Source organism: Balaenoptera borealis, assembly GCF_965194805.1.
Source record: "Balaenoptera borealis genome assembly, chromosome: 5".
In the NCBI taxonomy this organism is placed as follows: domain Eukaryota; kingdom Metazoa; phylum Chordata; class Mammalia; order Artiodactyla; family Balaenopteridae; genus Balaenoptera; species Balaenoptera borealis.
This window is the reverse complement of record NC_138862.1, coordinates 16427246-16447018: the sequence shown is the minus strand read 5'-3', so window position 1 is coordinate 16447018 and position 19773 is coordinate 16427246. Positions and strand designations below refer to the sequence as shown.

Here is a 19773-nt window from a genome sequence, read left to right as displayed (position 1 = left end):
TTTAAGGAATAGCAAAAAGTTGTACAAGAAAGCAAATGTAACTAGTATATTACACATCTGTTTTGAGTAGCATTTATATAAAAAAAATGTAAAAAAATCATGATATAATCATATTGAGAACATGGGGAGAGAGGGGGTGGCAATTACATTTGTTTATTTGAGGCAGAAGAATTAAATTCTTGCCTTCTATCATGAGAACTTTACCTCCTACTATGGGAACTCGACAGATAATGCTAAAGTTGAGAAATCAAGTAATATCATTATAAGCTTGGTATATAGAAAGATGGGAATAAATGGCAAAGAAACAGCTAAAAGTTGAAAATGGCCACCCCTGGGAAATGAGACATGAGAAGTTGGGTGCTGGGGTGTTAGAGTGGATTGTTTTTTCATAATAAATCATGTAGAATTATTTGGTCTATGTATGTTATCAACCTTGGTAAAAATAAAAACAAAACCAAAAAGGAAAAATATGCAAAAATGAACAATTCACAAAGGAAGAAACTCAAATGATGAAAATATGAACACATGCCTAACCTCAGTTAGCAATTAGAACAGTTTAATTTAAAATAAACAAAAAATAAATCTAACAATATTAAATATTAAAATCTGCCACAAAGAGGTGGCAGAAATATAAATAAGTATAATTAGCTTGGGGAGAAATTTGGAAAATTGAAAATGTCAAGTAAATTTTAAAATGCGTACACATTACAACCCTGCTGATCCACTCTGGGTTGAATGCCAGGAAATGTCTGTAAAAGACCAGGGAAAAGCCATGTTTAAGAAAGTTGATTACAGTGTCGTTCATAACAGTGAAAACCTGGAAAAAACTAAATGTTTACCAATTGATATTTATCCATGCCAGATAGCAATTGTTTTATAATTTCAAAAAAACTATGTGGCAATTAAGAGGAGTAAACTAACTTTATATACCAAGACACAAATCTCAGATAATGTTGAGTGAAAAGGAAATTTGAAGAACAATATTTCCAACCTATCACCAGTTACACAAATATGAAAATACATAAACCAGATGTTGTCTATGAATGTACGAATAAAAGCATGAAAACATGGGTTAGACGGATCCTAAATCCATGAAAGAAGTTATTTTGGATTGAGGATTACAAAATGGAACTGAAGGTGAGTACAGAAAGAACATCCACTTCACTTGTAATATTTTAGTTCTTATATTTTAAAACTATTTTAAGGAAACATGAGAAAATACTACCAATTGTCAATTCTGGGTGGTGGATATTCAAGGTTTTTAAAAATGTTATCCAAGTACTTTGTATTTTTATTTCTCAAATTTAAATGTTTTAGTGAGAAAGAAATTTCAAAAACTGAGTCAAAAAGAATGCAAATACCTGAATAGTCTAATAACCTACAGAAGATTCCCCCAAACACCAGAGAACCACCCACTAAAAGCACCAAGCCCAATCAGTTTTATGGGTACTTCTACCAAATGCTCCAGAAACGATGTCCTAAGGAAGCACAACCCTGATACAAAACAGAGCTAGATCATTAGCATTTCAAATTCAACAGTGTATTAAATAAAAGAAAAATGCATCGTTTTGCTTGAGTGAGGTTTGTAAAAAGAGCATTCATGATTCAACATAAGGAAGGCAATTTTTGTACTATATTGCACTACTAAAAAATGAAATAAGGAAAAAAAATCTTAATCTTAAGGCTCAACGCTGAAAGTTCAATGGATGTAAAAGAAAAAAAAAGATTAAATTTAGTAACCATTACATTATGTATTTTTTCAAATCTTTGCCAACTAGGAATAGAGGAAAACTTCTAAGTGTAGAATAGAGAGAGAAAACATTCCCCTTAATCAAAAACAATACAGGCTGCCTCTATCCGGTGCTAGTCCATAAAATAAAAGAAAATTTAATACTCTAAAGAAGAAAGCAAATGTTAGTAGTTGCAGATTATATAACCGTCTAATTAGAAATCCCAAGCGCATCCGCTGACTACCTGTAAGCGAGGCGACTCTCCGCCCCCCGGTGCTCCGCCCCCACTGCTGGGCCTGCGCCCTTGCACGCACGCATGCGCATTGCGCATAAGCGTGGGCCGGAGGGGCGAAAGATGGCGGCGCCTTGCCTCCCCACGCCATTGCACAGGCATGTGGGCCGTGGCGCCTTCAGCGACGTGTACGAGCCCGCGGAGGACACATTCCTGCTGCTGGACGCGCTCGAGGCGGCGGCAGCCGAACTCACGGGGTGCGAGGAGGGCGAGGGTCCCCGCGGGAGAGGGCTCGGGAGTCCTGGAGAGGCGGCGGCGGACGATCAAGGCAAGGACTGTCGCCACTGTCTCCGAGAGGAGGCGGTGTCGGTCCACTTGGCGACAGTTGACACCAGAACACCGTACCTGAGGATTTTTCCGTGGATACACGTAGTCAGTGTAGCGGGGATCTGTCCGCAGTTGCCAAGGTGGTGTTTTGGTTTCAGGGACTCGATGCTTCCTCACCACACCGGGACGTATCTTTTCCTATCAGCTGTTAACTGAAGACCCTAAGCCCCTGAGAGTAGCGATATTATAACACGTTCAAAAGCAAAACATTCTGAAAATGCTGCGTCTTAATATTACAACTTTTAGTAAATATCAGTGTCGCATGGCATTAATTTACTCAGTACATAAAAGCATCCTCTAGCAATGGAAGGGCACAAAAAGGAAATGAGGTTGTAAAATACTGGAGTAGGGGAGTGTATTTAAACCCACTGAATAGCATACTCAGCTATCTAGCAACAGCCATTAGCCCCATGTGACTACTGAGCACTTGAGATGTAACTAGTACTGAATTTTTCATTTAACTGTAAAAAATTTAAAGTTACATGCAGCTAGCTGCCTATAGAATATACCCTAGCTCCTAATAAGTATTAAAATTGATTTGTTGAAGTGCTCATATAAGTTTTAAATTAATAATATAAAAAGAGTGAATACTTACATTGTCATTTTTTAAGTGAAGGAAATTTGGATAATTAGATTTATGTAAAGACCAAGAGTTGAAATGGGTTTTCTCAGGATGAAACAAAGAGTTGTCAGGCTTCAAAGATCCATATTGTGATTATTTATCCCTCTTGGTCAGATTTTTCCATGTGTAAAATGCCCCAACTATTATTAAACTAGTTTTTCATTGTGAATGGTGGAACTTTTGGATTTACTGGAATATAGAATGGAAGAGTACTGTTTTATAACTTGTCTTTTATTATCAAGATATCACAGAAAGATTTACAAGCACAAAGTGCCTTGCAAAGTGTGCTGTAAAAGGAACTGATTTTGTTTTAAAGTCTTGGGTATTTCTGGTCTAGGAGTTTTAATTATTTATGAGGCCACAATAGTTATTTTCAAGTAGAAGCCTCCTGGTAAGATTCAACAGACCTTCCTACAGCACAGTAAAGGCTTGTCAGATGTGTAGAATGGTTCCAAAAGTGAGAAACCGCTGGAGTTTGTTGTTTTTGAATAGTTGTTTGGAAAGTTAGGTGCTAGAGAGGCCCCTTAATCCCATCAAACCTATTTCTGTAATGGGGATAATTCGTGCCTTTGATGTATGTATATGATTATAGGGAAGGACAAATACAGTAGAATCAAGAATTTATTATATTCAATAGCATTCTTAAGAGTATTATTAATATTCTAAGATCAGATACTCAGATATTTTCCCAATTCAGTGTAGAGCTGTACAAATATGGAATTTCTTTGCTGCTCTAAATCTATTATCAGTAGAATGGGGGAACTTTTCTTTCCCTGGGATATGCTGATGGACTTATGAATTACTTCAAAGTGACAGAGAAAATGTTTTTCATAAATAAATATTGTAATAATATCCTACCATTTTAGGAAATACCAAACTAGAAGCTCCTTGTGGGAAGGGCTGATGTCTTCCATATTAATATTTCCAACCCTAAATTAACATTCCATGGTTTATGTAATGTTTTATGGAAATTAATTGAAAGCTACCTGTTACATTACTATTTTACAGACTTAAAATAAATTACATACCCCAAAACAGTTTTGAACTATGCAGTGTTAAACAAGCACAAAGTGGTTGTCGGAAATCAGCTTATTTATAAATTTCTTTTAAATTTCCATATATTTGTAGGTGAGGGATGATGCTGGAGAAATAGACATAAAAGTAGCATGAGTTATTTTCCGAGATGTGTATTTTAATACCACTACTAATACTTGTTTTATTTTGTTTTTTTAGAGTGGAAATATGCCTTGAAGTAGGGTCAGGGTCTGGAGTGGTATCTGCATTCCTAGCCTCTATGATAGGTCCTCAAGCTTTGTACATGTAAGTATACAAATTCATCCACATCTTGGTCTAAGAGTTTCACTATGGATATAACTGCTTGAATGAAATCATTTTTGTAAGTAAATAATATGTATCTGATAGTGTCTATTTAAGCGTAGTAAGTACTCAGATGCAAATTATGCTTCCCTAAAAGTTATAATTGCGTGTTCAAAACCATTCCATCATACTGCATAATTATACAAGAAGCATAATAATTTTAGGTCATCTCTAAATTTGAATCTTTTTTTTTTTAATTAATTAATTTATTTTTGGCTGCGTTGGGTCTTCATTGCTGCGCGTGAGCTTTCTCTAGTTGCGGCGAGCGGGGGCTACTCTTCATCGCGGTGCATGGGCTTCTCATTGCAGTGGCTTCTCTTGTTGCAGAGCACAGGCTCTAGGCGTGCGGGCTTCAGTAGTTGTGGCATGCAGGCTCAGTAGTTGTGGCTTGCGGGCTCTAGAGAGCAGGCTCAGTAGTTGTGGCGTATGGGCTTAGTTGCTATGCGGCACGTGGGATCTTCCCGGACCAGGGGTCGAACCCGTGTCCCCTGCGTTGGCAGGTGGATTCTTAACCACTGCACCAAGGCTACTGGGACCCAGTCCCTCTCTCTCTTCCTCCCCTTCCCAGACCTTTGCCCCGGCTTTGCTGGCCAAGTCGTGGGTCTTTCTTCCATCCCTTCATTGCATGGTACAGTTCACTTTGGCCCTTTTCCATCCATTCCCACCTCATTGCTAACCACACAGTACATTCCAGCCCCTCCCCTCAGAGGCCTTGAGAAGGCCTACATTGGTTCCCTCATCCCCATCCTTGTCCTGCCCTCTTCCCTCACCAGCTGGTTTAGAAGGGTTTAGAATTCCATTTGTCTTTTTTGAGTACATTGTACACACCAAAGTGTCGAGCCGGCCGTTAATAACACCCACCACATTCTGAGCCGCCTCCTCACCATTGTGCAGGGCAGTTTGCCTTCCTCCTGCTTCCCCACCTTCCTCCCTACCTCCTTAACTTTGTACTAGGCGGGCCTGGGCCTGCACCAGCTCAGCATCTTCTCCGTTTTTTTCATATTATTTATTATTTTAATTTTCTATTAAATTATTGGAATAAAAAAATGAATCTTTTTTTAGATAAATAAGTTGATTATCAGAAAAAATTGGAAGTTAATAAAATTTCTCTTTAGAAGATTTGAGAATATAGAAAATATAAAGAAGAAAATAAAAATCACCTTGGTGGTGCAGTGTTTAAGACCCCACGCTCCCAGCGCAGGGAGCCTGTGTTCGATCCCTGGTCAGGGAACTAGATCCCACCTGCATGCCGCAACTAGGAGTTTGCATGCCACACCTAAGGAACCCACCTGCCTCAACTAAGACCAGGTGCAACCAAATAAATAATTTTTCTTTTTAAATCACCTATAAATTTTACCACACATGGTCCAACTGTGTTTCCTCTATTTATTTTTTTTCATTTCCTATGTTTTTCATTTAACATTGTATGATGAGCATTTTCCTTTTAAATTTCATTTTTGGTAGCTACATAGTATTCTACTGGATTCATAATTTAATAAATTCCTTCAGATATGTGTGCATGTAAGTGTATTCTCCTACTCTTGGACATTATATCAATATAACAATCTTTTTCGTCAATATAACAAATCTGAGTTCTTTTTTTTTATTCACCATTGTTAAAGCATTCCAATTTTTTTATAGATCTACTTTACGTAAAAGGAGTAGAACATTCCTTGAATTTTTGTCCGTAGACACAGGATGTGGTTGGTTTCTGTTCTGTTTATAGGTGCACTGATGTCAACCCTGAGGCGGCAGCGTGTACCCTGGAGACAGCACGCTGTAACAACGTCCACATTCAACCAGTAATTACGGATTTGGTAAGCTGTTAGTTCTTGTCCAGTACTGTAATAATTAATTTTCTTTTCAAGTAAGTTAAGGTCAAGGTGATTTAGGTCAAAGAAACTTGAGTCATTAATTAACTTTTAACCCGCTGAACAAAGTAAATTCTTGACTGATATAATCCATCTTTTCCACAATTCAAAGGAACTTTCTCTTGGCCTGTATAGATCAGGTATCTTTCAGTCAGAAGAATGCTCAAACTGGCTTTAATAAAAAGAGTGAACGGTTTCAGGAACTCAAATGATGTTACAGGCATCTTTTTCTTAGCTCTAAACTTCTCTCTGGTGGCTGTATTCCTCAGCAGTCGTTCCCTTCATGGTAACAAGATGCTTGCATGTCTGTATCTTGTTTCTCAGCAACTTCACAGGGAAAGAAACACTTTCTATTCAGTTACTCTAGCAGAAGCCCCAGAATGAGTACCATTTGTTATATCAGCTTTAGTCATATGCCTGTCTCTCAAGGGGGATTGGAATATGCACATGATTGGCTTGAGCCTGATTCATAGTCCCACTCCGGCAGCTCGGCTGGGATAATCCAAGCCACCTGGATTGAGAATGAGAGGAGGTAGAGTTTCCCCAATGAAAGTCAAAGACATGTAATCAGATGAAAGGCAGAATGGGTCCTGGGCAGGTCAAAACAACAAATGACAACTACAGAACCATCATTTTAAGTTACACATCGTACGTTTTTCAGTTCCAGTTTTTAAAACATTTTACATTATATTACTAAGATTTGGATGATTCTGAACTTTTTTTCAGTTATAAATGTGAATGCCTTTTTATAAGCAAAAATCATAATAGTATGTACCAGGTGGGCGTAAGAAATATAAAATGCTCTCCGTGCTTCTTGACCTGTATTATTCTTGTACTGATAAGGGTATCGAGCTTTTCTCTTTTTTAAACTCACAAATGATTTTGCAGCTTAGAAGGAATTAATCCAAAGATCTAAGAAATTCTGTACATATCACTAGAAGTTGTTACTGCCATTAAAAATTAGACTGTCAAGAAAGGTACTCAATCAGTGTGGTGATTTTACTCTTTAAATTTTTATTTTATTTATTTATTTATTTATTTATTTTTGGCTACGTTGGGTCTTTGTTGCTGCACGCGGACTTTCTCTAGTTGCGGCGAGCGGGGGCTACTCTTCGTTGCGGTGCACAGGCTTCTCATTGCAGTGGCTTCTCTTGTTGCAGAGCATGGGCTCTAGGTGTGCGAGCTTCAGTAGTTGCAGCACACGGGCCCTAGAGCGCGCGGGTTTCAGTAGTTGTGGCTTGCGGGCTTAGTTGCTCCGTGGCATGTGGGATCCTCCTGGACCCAGGGATCAAACCCATTTCCCCTGCATTAGCAGGCGGATTCTTAACCACTGTGCCACCAGGGAAGTCCCTAAATTTTTAAAGTTGTTTCTTTAATGTGTCCATAATTAGTATTATATATTTTTTTTGATAGAACAATAAAACTTTAGAGATACAAGAAATTCAGAATATCTATTTTTGTTAACAGAGGTAAGGGACACTTTTGAAAGTCACATAACTAATAAAGTGATAAATCCAGAATTTAAGCCCACATCTTCTGAATCAAAGTCGAGAGGTCTCACAGCTGTTTTATAACATGACTGGTGGTAGTCAGTTCTAAAGCTATCACAATCCATTCTTTCAGTAATGAAAGCTGACCATGATGCGGAGTGTTGACTTGTGGCAAAGAAGGTAGGAAGAGATAGGTATGAGCATAGGTATTGTGATCAGTTTACAAAACTCTTTACATTTGCTTGTATTCAGAACACTGGACATAGAGTGTCACAGCTATCATATAAAAGAAAATCATTGTTTTGGATAACTGAGTTTGTTCACAAAGTAGTACTTTCATTGTATTTCTTTTTTAGTTTTAGAAGAAAATCTTTTTCAAATATGTCTTATGCATTTCCTTACATTCTTAAAACAAAATGAACATAATTTTACCTTTTAGTGATTCAGGGTCATTAATATGAATATCAGTTATTATTCTGTACTATACGTGATAATGACTAAGGTTTATTCAGGTGTTTCTGCCTTTACATTAAGTAGCTGTAGCCTGCAGTGATTTTGAGTTTTTATTTTCTCTCCTCTTTGTCTGTCTTTTCACTGGCTTTATGTTGTTATGTTTCACTGCTACCCATTGATAGCATTTTCCTGTCTCTTTTCATGTGCTTTGTGCTAGAATACCAAACAATTAATTTAGTTAGACTTGTATTTAAACTAACAGTTAAGGGATTCTGAATAAGTGCTTCTCACACAAAGTACCTTTTGCTGTATGGATTTAAAACTTGGCTGTCAGAGGCCTTTTTTGCTTACTTCTTAATTCTTGGGTTTATTCTAGTGCTGTGAGACTATTCAAAAGGTAGATATGGATGAGTGAGGGTTGCCTGTAATTAGACTTTATATCCAGTCCACAGTGACTTCTCATTTAAATCCATTTCCTTTTTAACTCCGTAATTTTCTACTTTTTTAGTGTCAATTTGTTCCTTTATTTGAAGTCCAGTACTGAAATGATTATTAGTATATAGTACCTCAGGGCCATCATAAATAATTACACAGCAAATTCTTTTCTAATTTCCTTACTCAGCATTTCTGGAAAATTACATTTTTGAATTCTTTTTACAATTGGGAAACTTAATTTCTTTATGGAATTGAAAACAAAGCTTTTGGTTATTACAAATGTACTTCCTCACCAATGTTATTACTAGAAAGAACAGCAGATTAGCTAGTCGCCTTTCTACTTGCAGAAGATACACCTGAATTATGTTCCGCAAAATAGTTATCTGTTCTCTTTTTAAATGAGTAGAGAAAGAAGTTACCTTTGAAGAATAGCAGGGTTGGAATTCATGAGTGAGAGTCAGTGTGAAGTAATAATTGAAGGAAATGGCTTTAGGGGTGAGAACTCATCCAGATACAGCATTTTTACTTTACTGTGCCTGTGAAGGTATAGGATGACATCATCAGACATAATTTTTTAAATACTTAGTTATTTAAAACTAGAGGGATGCTTTAAATGGCATTTTGCCCTAAATATACTTTCTTTAAAAAGACATTTTTCTTATTCTATAGGAAGTTGTATCAGTTCAAATATTTATAAAATGCCAAACAACTGATGTTTTCAGGTCTCTTCCCACTACTTTTAGTCCTTTGTTTCTTTGATATCTAATTGTTTTAGCCAGTACATATACAAGTAATTAAAGAAGTAGAAAGAAAAATAAAACTCTGTCTTCTGATATTTTTGTCATTCATATATGTTTTCTGTCATCTTGTAAAACATTTCCCTTGGTTATAGAAAATAAATGTTAAGTTAGCAGCTATAACTTTTTTTTTTTAAACATCTTTATTGAAGTATAATTGCTTCACAATGGTGTGTTAGTTTCTGCTTTATAGCAAAGTGAATCAGCTACACATATACACACGTTCCCATATCTCCTCCCTCCCGCATCTCCCTCCCTCCCACCCTCCCCATCCCACCCCCCCAGGCGGTCACAAAGCACCGAGCTGATCTCCCTGTGCTATGTGGCTGCTTCCCACTAGCTATCTATTTTACATTTGGTAGTGTATATATGTCCATGACACTCTCTCACCCTGTCACATCTCACCTCTCCCCCTCCCCATATCCTCAAGTCCATTCTTTAGTAGGTCTGTGTCTTTATTCCCATCTTGCCACTAGGTTCTTCATGACCTTTTTTTTTCCCCTTAGATTCCATATATATGTGTTAGCATACTGTATTTGTTTTTCTCTTTCTGACTTACTTCACTCTGTATGACAGACTCTAACTCCATCCACCTCATTACAAATACCTCCATTTCATTTCTTTTTATGGCTGAGTAATATTCCATTGTATATATGTGCCACATCTTCTTTATCCATTCATCCGATGATGGACACTTAGGTTGCTTCCATGTCCTGGCTATTGTAAATAGAGCTGCAATGAACATTTTGGTACATGACTCTTTTTGAATTATGGTTTTCTCTGGGTATATGCCCAGTAGTGGGATTGCTGGGTCGTATGGTAGTTCTATTTTTAGTTTTATAAGGAATCTCCATACAGTTCTCCATAGTGGCTGTATCAATTTACATTCCCACCAACAGTGCAAGAGTGTTCCCTTTTCTCCACACCCTCTCCAGCATTTATTGTTTGTAGATTTTTTGATGATGGCCATTCTGACCGGTGTGAGATGATACCTCATTGTAGTTTTGATTTGCATTTCTCTAATGATTAATGATGTTGAGCATTCTTTCATGTGTCTGTTGGCCATCTGTATATCTTCTTTGGAGAAATGTCTATTTAGGTCTTCTGCCCATTTTTGGATTGGGTTGTTTGTTTTTTTGTTATTGAGCTTCATGAGCTAGCAGCTATAACTTTAAAGTTGTGCACAAATCTATGTAGAATATATGAGAGCTTGCCTCCATCTTATTTTATCTTCTAAAAGTGAGTGCAGAATGTAAACGTGAGCTACTGAAGAGCAGAGGGTCATTCTGATAAATAGTTTATTTTCCTTATTTTTAGGTGAATGCATATAATCTTTATCTGAATGAAAGTGTAATGATATTTATCTCCATATCTGTCTTAAATTTGGCTCTCTAACACATTTTTTCTAAAAACATGAGAGAGTATATTTAAGGATTGATTAGATGGATATCTATCTATCCATCTACTTATTTACTATTTCTGGGTCCAGCTTAAAATTCTGACTATTTTGAACATTTTTTAGGTCAAAGGCTTGCTACCAAGATTGAAGGAAAAAGTTGATCTTCTGCTGTTTAATCCTCCCTATGTAGTGACTCCACCTGAAGAGGTAAGACGTATAACAAAATTTAATTACTAATATTTTCAGCTTTTTTCTATCTAAAAGTCAAACATACTTCATCATATGACATCAGTCAGCTGCTAATAACACAGGCTGCTCTCATTTTACTCATAATTGTCAATTATTGGATACTATTGGTAGACATAGGAAAGGAACCTGAAACTAATGGAAATACAAACTGTGGTCCATATCTATTCTTTAAAATCCCATCCAAATCAAGCCATGGTGTTTAAATTCATGTATCTGTGTGTACCTTTATCATGAATAACAAATTTGCAAAAAAAAATATTTTTAATCACCTTAAATTCCCATAGGAATTATTTCTGAAAGTCTCAGCTTTCGTCCTTTCACAGGTGTCAGGAAGTGGGGGTGGGGGAAAGCAGTCCTCATCTCAGGTAGGAAAAAGCTATAACCCTGACACGCATTGCTGTAGCCTTTCCAGTGATGAAGAGGCAGACCACAGTAACCATTTCCCAGTTTAAAGCAGGGATGGTCAAAGCAGACAAAAGTTTAGTGATGGACTAGCTAGCTTTCCTCTGAATTATTGTACCTATTTTATTCTTTGATGATCACTCTCTGGCAAGACTGATAAATATTACATTCACCTTTACCAAGATGAGAAGGGTCTATATTGCTGCTGTGACTACTGAGAAGTTCTTGGTCCCCTGACATATGAACTCATGTGAGAAGGAAAGTCATTGTCATAAGGTGAACAGCAGTTGAGGTAAATGCAGCTTAATAAAACTTTTTTTTAAATAAATTTATTTATTTATTTATTTTTGGCTGCGTTGGGTCTTCGTTGCTGCGCGCGGGCTTTCTCTAGTTATGGTGAGCTACTAGAGGCGGGCTACTCTTCGTTGTGGTGCGCAGGCTTCTCATTGCGGTGGCTTCTCGTTGCAGAGCATGGGCTCAAGGCACGTGGGCTTCAGTAGTTGTGGCACGTGGGCTCAGTAGTTGTGGCTCGCAGGCTCTAGAGCACAGGCTCAGTAATTGAGGCGCACAGGCTTAGTTGCTCCTCTGCATGTGGGAACTTCCTGGACTAGGGATTGAACCCGTCTCCCCTGCACTGGCAGGAGGATTCTTAACCACTGCACCACCAGTGAAGTCCCTGCAGCTTAATAAAACTCTTTAGAAAAGCACTGTGGAAATAAATATCAAGCGTGACAAAAATGTTTTAGTCCAATAATCTCAGTCTTTGAGATCTAATTTAGGAAAATGATTAACAGTAGAATATAAATTGTAATTTACAAAAATATGTTTAGTGCACCTTTATTTATGATGACAAGTAAAATGAACCTATATATGTAACAGAAGAGAGACAGTTAAGTAAATCATGGTTTATCAGGCCTACAGACTACTAGGAGGACTAGTGAATGAGGAGGAGATTCTGGGAATATGGTGAGATGAATGGGCTTCCTTTCTCCCACATTCCTACTCCTAAGCTGTGTGTGTAATTATGTAGGTAATTCAGTGTGGGCAATGACTTGGGCTTTGTCAGAGTTCCAACAGAGAGAGATAGTGTCATAATTTCCATTAGCTGAGCAATTAGCTGGAGAGCAGGGTTAAATACAGCACAACAAAGATATTCTGGAGCCTGAAAACATGCTTCATTATGTAAAACATTAGGAAATGAATTTAAAGAGAATGTAGTCTCTGTCAAGACCTGAAGCAGTGGTATGGAAACCAAATGAAAATATTTCAGTGCATTGAGCATGAAGAGAAAAAGAAGGAAACAATGAAGGTAAAAGTTAAGAGACTTAGAGGTTAGATCCAGGAGACATACAAATAGTAGGAGTTTGTACATATAAAAAGTTGTGGCTATACTTACTATTACATCCCTCAACATGAGGTTAGGTACTGTTGGTTTGTACCTGTGACTTATAAAGTATCAGGAGCAGGCACAGCAAAGCCCAGGTAGTAGGCAGTCAGCAGACCACCAAACGTGACTCCTTCCAGAGATGAAAACTTCCCCTCTGTGGCCTGTGAGAATGTGGTTGTTGCCAGGAGATCCTCCTGGAGGGCCGTCTCTAGTGCAAGCAGAAAAACCTGGCTGAGCATCCCTGGGGGGGCGGGGCATGTAAACAGGGTCCAGCACAGAGGGCTCCTAGTCCACACTGAAACAGAAATGACAAGGGACAGGCTTGGCAAAAGCTGTCGTCACCATGCACTCTTTCCACAGATGACTTTACCCTGTGAAACATCCAGAGAATGGGCTCCACCAAAATAAGGGAGTAAGCCAAGAAACGGGAAGATATGGGCCCCAGAAAAAGGGAATTCTTGGAATGTTAGAAAAGGGAAGTCTCCAGGAGGAAAGTCATGACAAAAAAAGCAGAGGAACTGATAAATTCCCTAGTATGATTAACTATGTGGGAAATTATATTGAGGAGCTTATGATAAATATGAGAATAATTTAAATTAGATACAAAAAAAATTAAGCAAATGGACATGCTGAATGCCCATCAATAGCTAAATAAGAAATGATACATTTCCACAATAAAATATCATGCAGCCATTAAAAAGGAAATTGAACTATACCTGATCACATGAGGAGATTTCCATATGGTACTGTTGAGAAAAGCAAGATACAGGTAAGAATGTAGATATAATCCTTTTTTCGTAAAACACGGACAAAAAAGAAAAACGTGTGTGTGTGTATGTAAGATGGGAGGGTAGCAGACAAGCAAAACAGGAAAAGTACAGTTTGTTTTTTAAAGGAGGTATATGAACATATTTCTCTTAATTGTACATGTATATGGTTATAGGTATAAAGAAATTCTTTTTTATGGCCACGCCATGTGGCTTGCGGGATCTTAGTTCCCCAACCAGGGATCAAACCTATGCCCCCTGCAGCGGAAGTGTGGAGCCCTAACCACTGGACTGCCAGGGAATTCCCAAGAAATTATTTTTAATGGGGAAATATATGCCATGATAAATGAATAAAAGCAGAATGTATAATTGTATGTAAATAATTTAAACTAAAACATGGACAAAAACCATTAAAGGGATTAGGAAGAAAATCATTGTATTAGAGTTTAAGTCGTTTTTGAGTGATTTCATCAAGATATTCTTTTTTTTTTTTTCATGTTTTTATTGGAGTATAATTGCTTTACAATGGTGTGTTAGTTTCTGCTTTATAACAAAGTGAATCAGTTATACATATACATATGTTCCCATATCTCTTCCCTCTTGCGTCTCCCTCCCTCCCACCCTCCCTATCTCACCCTCTAGCTGGTCACAAAGCACCGAGCTGATCTCCCTGTGCTATGTGGCTGCTTCCCACTAGCTATTTTAAATTTGGTACTGTATATATGTCCATATATACACTACCATTCTCTCACTTTGTCCCAGCTTACCCTCCCCCTCCCCGTGTCCTCACGTCCATTCTCGAGTAGGTCTGCATCTTTATTCCCATCTTGCCCCTAGGTTCTTCATGACCATTTTTTTTTTTTTTTGGTTCCATATATATGTGTTAGCATACGGTATTTGTTTTTCTCTTTCTGACTTACTTCACTCTGTATGACAGACTCTAGGTCCATCCACCTCACTACAAATAACTCAGCTTCATTTCTTTTTATGGCTGAGTAGTATTCCATTGTATATATGTGCCACATCTTCTTTATCCATTCATCTCTCGATGTATTCTTAAGTTTTAGAAACATGTACAATGTTAAGGATCTAAAGATTTTTAATACTATATAAACTAATGGGTTTTGTTTCTATACTATAATTAGATCATTATAGGAAAAAATGCTTCAATGTACTTTTATGTAATAAATGGGTTCCCAAAAAGGGTCTGAAGTACTCTCAGTAATCTAGAAGAGAGCCAGATACAGTGGGACATTTTGAAACTTTGTTTCTGCAAAGTAGATCTCTTATAATACAATTTCTCCCTTTTAGTTTCTTCCTAATTGTTCTGTATTAAGTATAAGAATTTAAACATTGTATTAATAGTATCAACTATTATTAAACCACATTATTATGCTCAGAGCACTGTTCTCACACTTTAAATGTACTTCCTCATTTATTCCTAAAGGACAAAAATAATTTTTTATCATTTTCCTAATTTTACAGATAAAACTGTTGTTTTTCTAATTTTACAGGTAAGAGAGGAAACTAATTCATCAAGATTACAGACTTATCTGTATAAGATTTGGAGACATGAAGGGTTCTGTGAGGGAATTTTCTCCTGTAGTGCCAGCTGCCGTAATTAAATGTGAAATGGTGACAGATATTTAGGACCTTTAGCTTTATGTTACTAATCACACAAAGGTCTATCCCAAGGGCAAAAAAAAAGATTACAGGCTTATGCAAGGTCACACATGCTAGGAAATGGTGGGGCTCAGATTCAACTTTACTGCTGCCTCCTCATCAGCAGTAAAATAAAAAGTGTATACCCGCTTGGTGAATGTTACTTGTCAAAAAGATTCAGTTTTTTTAATGTAACAAGTCAAAACAGAACAATCTTTCTAATTGGTCACAGGTAAGGAGTCACGGGATAGAGGCAGCTTGGGCTGGTGGCAGAAATGGTCGTGAAGTCATGGACAGATTGTTTCCACTGGCTCCAGAGCTCCTTTCACCAAGAGGATTGTTCTATTTAGTCACCATTAAAGAAAACAATCCAGGTAATACAGACCAGTTTATCTTTTAACCATTTACTTTGCTGAAATCAAGGCTAATTATGTCAAAGACGGTAGTAACCCAGAATGTTAATGAATGTAGTCACTGACAACAGATAATACAGACATAACATTCATGTTGAAAGAGGAGAGAGATTTTTTAGAGGTAGATTTTTCTGATTTTAAAGAGTATTGTCTTTTTTGGAGTGAGGGAGAGTTTTTTCCCTAATTTATCAACTAATATTCAAATACAGAATCTATAATTTCTTCTTACAACACCTCACCCTCAATTCACCCTGTGAATTTTCTCTCTATATTCTAGTCTTTATGTCTTTGACAGTTCTGCTGCATACTCTTTAGTTCATCTGAAGTTTTATCATGAAAGGTATCTCCTGATACGATTTTTATATCTTGGTTTTCAGATTACTTGGTTAACTAAATCGACCATAATCTTTCTTCTCTTTTCTGTACATCTCAGGATTGATTATTATCTTATATGTTACATTCTCAGCCCCTCAAATCACATCATAATTACTAGGGTTTTCGGTTTGTTTGGTTTTGAGGGGGTTTTTTGTTTTTTGTAACTCCAGTTTCTTGGTTTCACCTTTTTAGTGTTACTTATTTGGAAAGGGAAGGTCTTGCTTTTTTCAGTACTCTTGAAAGAAATAAGCTACTTCATTTACTACCACTTTTCAATGTCAGTATATGATTTGCACACACCCTCGTTGGCATTTTTCATCCAAAAGGGAGGATATAGGGCAGAGATTAGAGCCAATCAACTAAAAAATGAATCATTTACTGTAATAGCAAGTATAACTAACGTTTCTGTTGAGTCCAGAGTAGGCTACCACTGCAAAGCAGTTATTCAGTCTGATTAGAATTCTCAGCAACACCCTGAAAATCCAAGGTGCTCTCATCTTTCTAAAGTCCAAGTTCACTTCAACAGAAATTACGTGGTATATGCTATTTTCTTAGATAAATAGAATTTGTAAATAGTCTGTGTTTATCATCTTATTAAACTGTTTAGTGATAATATGTACTTCACCATATGATTTAATTGGATTTTACCTTTTGTTTTAATTTTCGTTTTAGAAGAAATTTTGGAAATAATGAAGACAAAAGGTCTACAAGGGACCACTGCACTTTCCAGGCAAGCAGGCCAAGAAATCCTTTCAGTCCTCAAGTTCACCAAGTCCTAATCTACAGTGTGTGCTACTGAAAGCTGCATGCATTTGGCATATTTTGAAACAGAAGTCATTTCTTAGTTAACAAGTAAAGTCAGAAATTTGTCATATAGAAAAAGGCATAAGAGTAAGGCATTTCCTTTTACCCAGGAATCAGGCCTACAGAAATATTTGCACAAATGCAAGTAAATATATATAATATATATATAATTTGAATTTTATATATTATATAATATGTGGCGAATATATAATAAAAAATTATATTTGTATATGAAGAGGATGTTCATTTCAGCATTACTTGTAATGGCAAAACAATGAAGTTAACCTAAATGTCCATCAGCAAAGGGATTGGTAAAATAAATTACAGTATATTCATGTTACTGAACATGAGTGACATATCCAGCCATTAAACACAAGTCAGTTCTGTATATACTGAACCAGAAGGGGTTCATGATGTACTATTGAGTAGTGAAAAAACTCAAGTTGCAAAATAGTACTAACCTATATGTATATTTTTGAAAAGCTAACAACAAAAGTTTGTGTGTATGTGTATATAAGAAATTCTCAAAAGGTAAATAACAGGTGGGAATAGAGGAACTTTCATTCTTTTGTGTTGGCGTTTGTACAATGATAGTGTATTCTGTAATTAAACACAATCTTTTATTTAAAATGTTTTAAGTTTACCTTTACTTATTGTCTCCATTCTCTTTCTATTATTTAGAATGGCTTCTGCCTCCATTCTTCTCCTTGGTCACGTCTTTCCTACTTTTTATCCTCTATCATCATATATTTCTGTTTTCTTCTTGCATATATATTGCAGACTGCTTTCATTTTTTTCTTAGGTCCGGGAGAGTTGTATGTAAATAAACCCAGCACTCAAATTAATCACATTTTTAAGAGCCCACATGTATCTTTCAAGAAATGTCAAATTACCTTTACTAAATTTAGGAACCTCTTCTGTAACTTCCCCACCATTTAAAATATACAGTTGCCCCCTGAACACCGTGGGTTTGAACTGTACGGATCCACTTATACACAGATCTTTTTCAATAAAGACAGACTACAGTAGTTCACAATCCGTGGTTGGTTGAATCCGCGGATGCCGTGGAGGGCTGACTGTAGAGTTATATGTGGATTTTTGACTGTGAGGGGGGTCAGCGCCCTAACCCCCGTGTTGTTCAAGGGTCAACTGTATTTATCAAAATCAATTAGCAGGACTGAGTAGGACCAGAGTGAGAGGAATCTATAATTTTTTAATTTGGCTACATTCAGAATCACCTGAGGAAGTTCAAGATGATACATTCCTAAACCCCACCATAAACCCATGGAATACTCTGCTGACCAGACCTAAAACCTGTATTTTTTAAAATGTACTCCTCAACATTCTTTAAGGCACCCTGTCAAATTTTAGAACTATTGCTTTAGATAGCATGCTCATTTAATCCTTTGGACAATCCACAGAAAGAATAGAATTATCCACCTTCGATGTTCAGAAACGTTAAATAATTTGTTCAAAGAAACACAGTAGTAAAGAGTGAAAACAGTATGTCAACATTTCAAACACAGATCTGACTCCAAAAGCTGTCTTTTTCTTTGTTTATGCTGCTTTCAGCAGCAAAAATGTCAAAATTAGTATTTACTTAAATCTGATATCTGTAAATAAATTTCCATTCCCAGAAACAGTGCCATCTGAATGAAGTCTTATAGTAAATAACCTCTTGTATCCCAGGAGAAAAAAAAATTAACCTTAGAATTTTACTGTGGGCTCTTAGTCATAGTTTTGGGGAATGAGGTCTTGAATACTTTTTCAAATAATGTTTGAAATACTTTTAAATTAGTATAGAGGACTTCTATCAACATAGGAAACTAAACAGAAATGCTACGTAAAACACCAAGGACTTCACATACATAGCTGTTGCAGACTGAATTGTGTCTCCCCCCCTACCCCACCCTTGTCACCACCACCAAATGCATGTGTTGAAGCCCTAATCCCCTCTTACCTCAGAATATGACTGTATTTAGAGATAGGGCCTTAAGAGAGGTAGTTAAATAAAAAGGCCATTAGGGTGGGCCCTAATCCAATCTGGTGTTCTTTATTTTTCTTACTGGCGTATAATTATTTTACAATGTTGTGTTAGTTTCTACAGTACAGTGAAGTGGAATTCTTTGTGCTATACAGCAGGTTCTCATTAGTTATCTGTTTTATACATATTAGTGTATGTACATCAATCCCAATCTCCCAATTCATCCCACCCCCGCTTTCCCCCTTGGTGTCCATATGTTTGTTCTCTACATCTGTGTCTCTATTTCTGCCTTGCAAACCGGTTCATCTGTACCATTTTTCTAGATTCCACATATATGTGTTAATATACGATATTTGTTTTTCTCTTTCTGACTTCACTCATATGACAGTCTCTAGGTCCATCCACGTCTCTACAAAAGACCCAATTTTGTTCCTTTTTATGGCTGAGTAATATTCCATTGTATATAGGTACCACTTCCTCTTTATCCATTCATCTGTCAATGGGCACTTAGGTTGCTTCCATGACCTGGCTATTGTAAACAGTGCTGCAATAAACATTGGGGTGCATGTGTGACTGGTGTCCTTATAAGAAAAGGAGATTTAAAAACATCAGGAATGCTTGTACACAGAGGAAAGACCATGTGAGGACACAGAAGGTGGCCACTTCAAGCCAAGGAAAGAGGTCTGAGGAGAAAACAACCTGCTGCTACCTTGATCTTGGACTTCTAGACTCCAGAAGAGTGAGGAAATAAATGTCTGCTGTTTACGCCATTCATCCTGTGTTACTTTGTCATGGCAACCCTAGCAAGCCAACAGGGAAATACCCACGTTCTGCAAACAGTCAATCAGAGCAGAGGGAAAAAAATAACTCAGAATTGGTCACCCAAGGAATACAGATACTGGAATTGTTATATAGAATGTTTGAAATGTTTAGAGCT

General features: G+C 37.0%; 1 protein-coding gene and 1 long non-coding RNA gene across 3 annotated transcripts in view; one reads left to right on the top strand and one right to left on the bottom strand.

The window, feature by feature from the left end:
* Positions 1–2035, bottom strand: part of LOC309628720 — a 407219-nt gene extending 405184 nt beyond the window's left edge. The window contains exon 1 of the long non-coding RNA XR_014244664.1: positions 1975–2035. This is a non-coding gene — a long non-coding RNA (uncharacterized lncRNA). The remainder of the gene's footprint in view (positions 1–1974) is intronic.
* Positions 1977–17485, top strand: HEMK2 (HemK methyltransferase 2, ETF1 glutamine and histone H4 lysine). Of its 2 annotated transcripts, XM_082391984.1 has the most exons (6): positions 1983–2219; positions 4205–4291; positions 6075–6165; positions 10917–11000; positions 15493–15634; positions 16721–17485. In XM_082391984.1, exons 1-6 carry the CDS (start codon positions 2047–2049, stop codon positions 16825–16827), a joined length of 684 nt encoding a protein of 227 aa, XP_082248110.1. In that variant the 5' UTR covers positions 1983–2046; the 3' UTR covers positions 16828–17485. The 2 variants fall into 2 exon arrangements, with proteins under 2 accessions (XP_082248111.1, XP_082248110.1); XM_082391985.1 differs by lacking the exons at positions 15493–15634; positions 16721–17485 and adding an exon at positions 11628–15486 and having other exon boundaries at positions 1977–2219.
* Positions 17486–19773: the final 2288 nt, after the last annotated feature.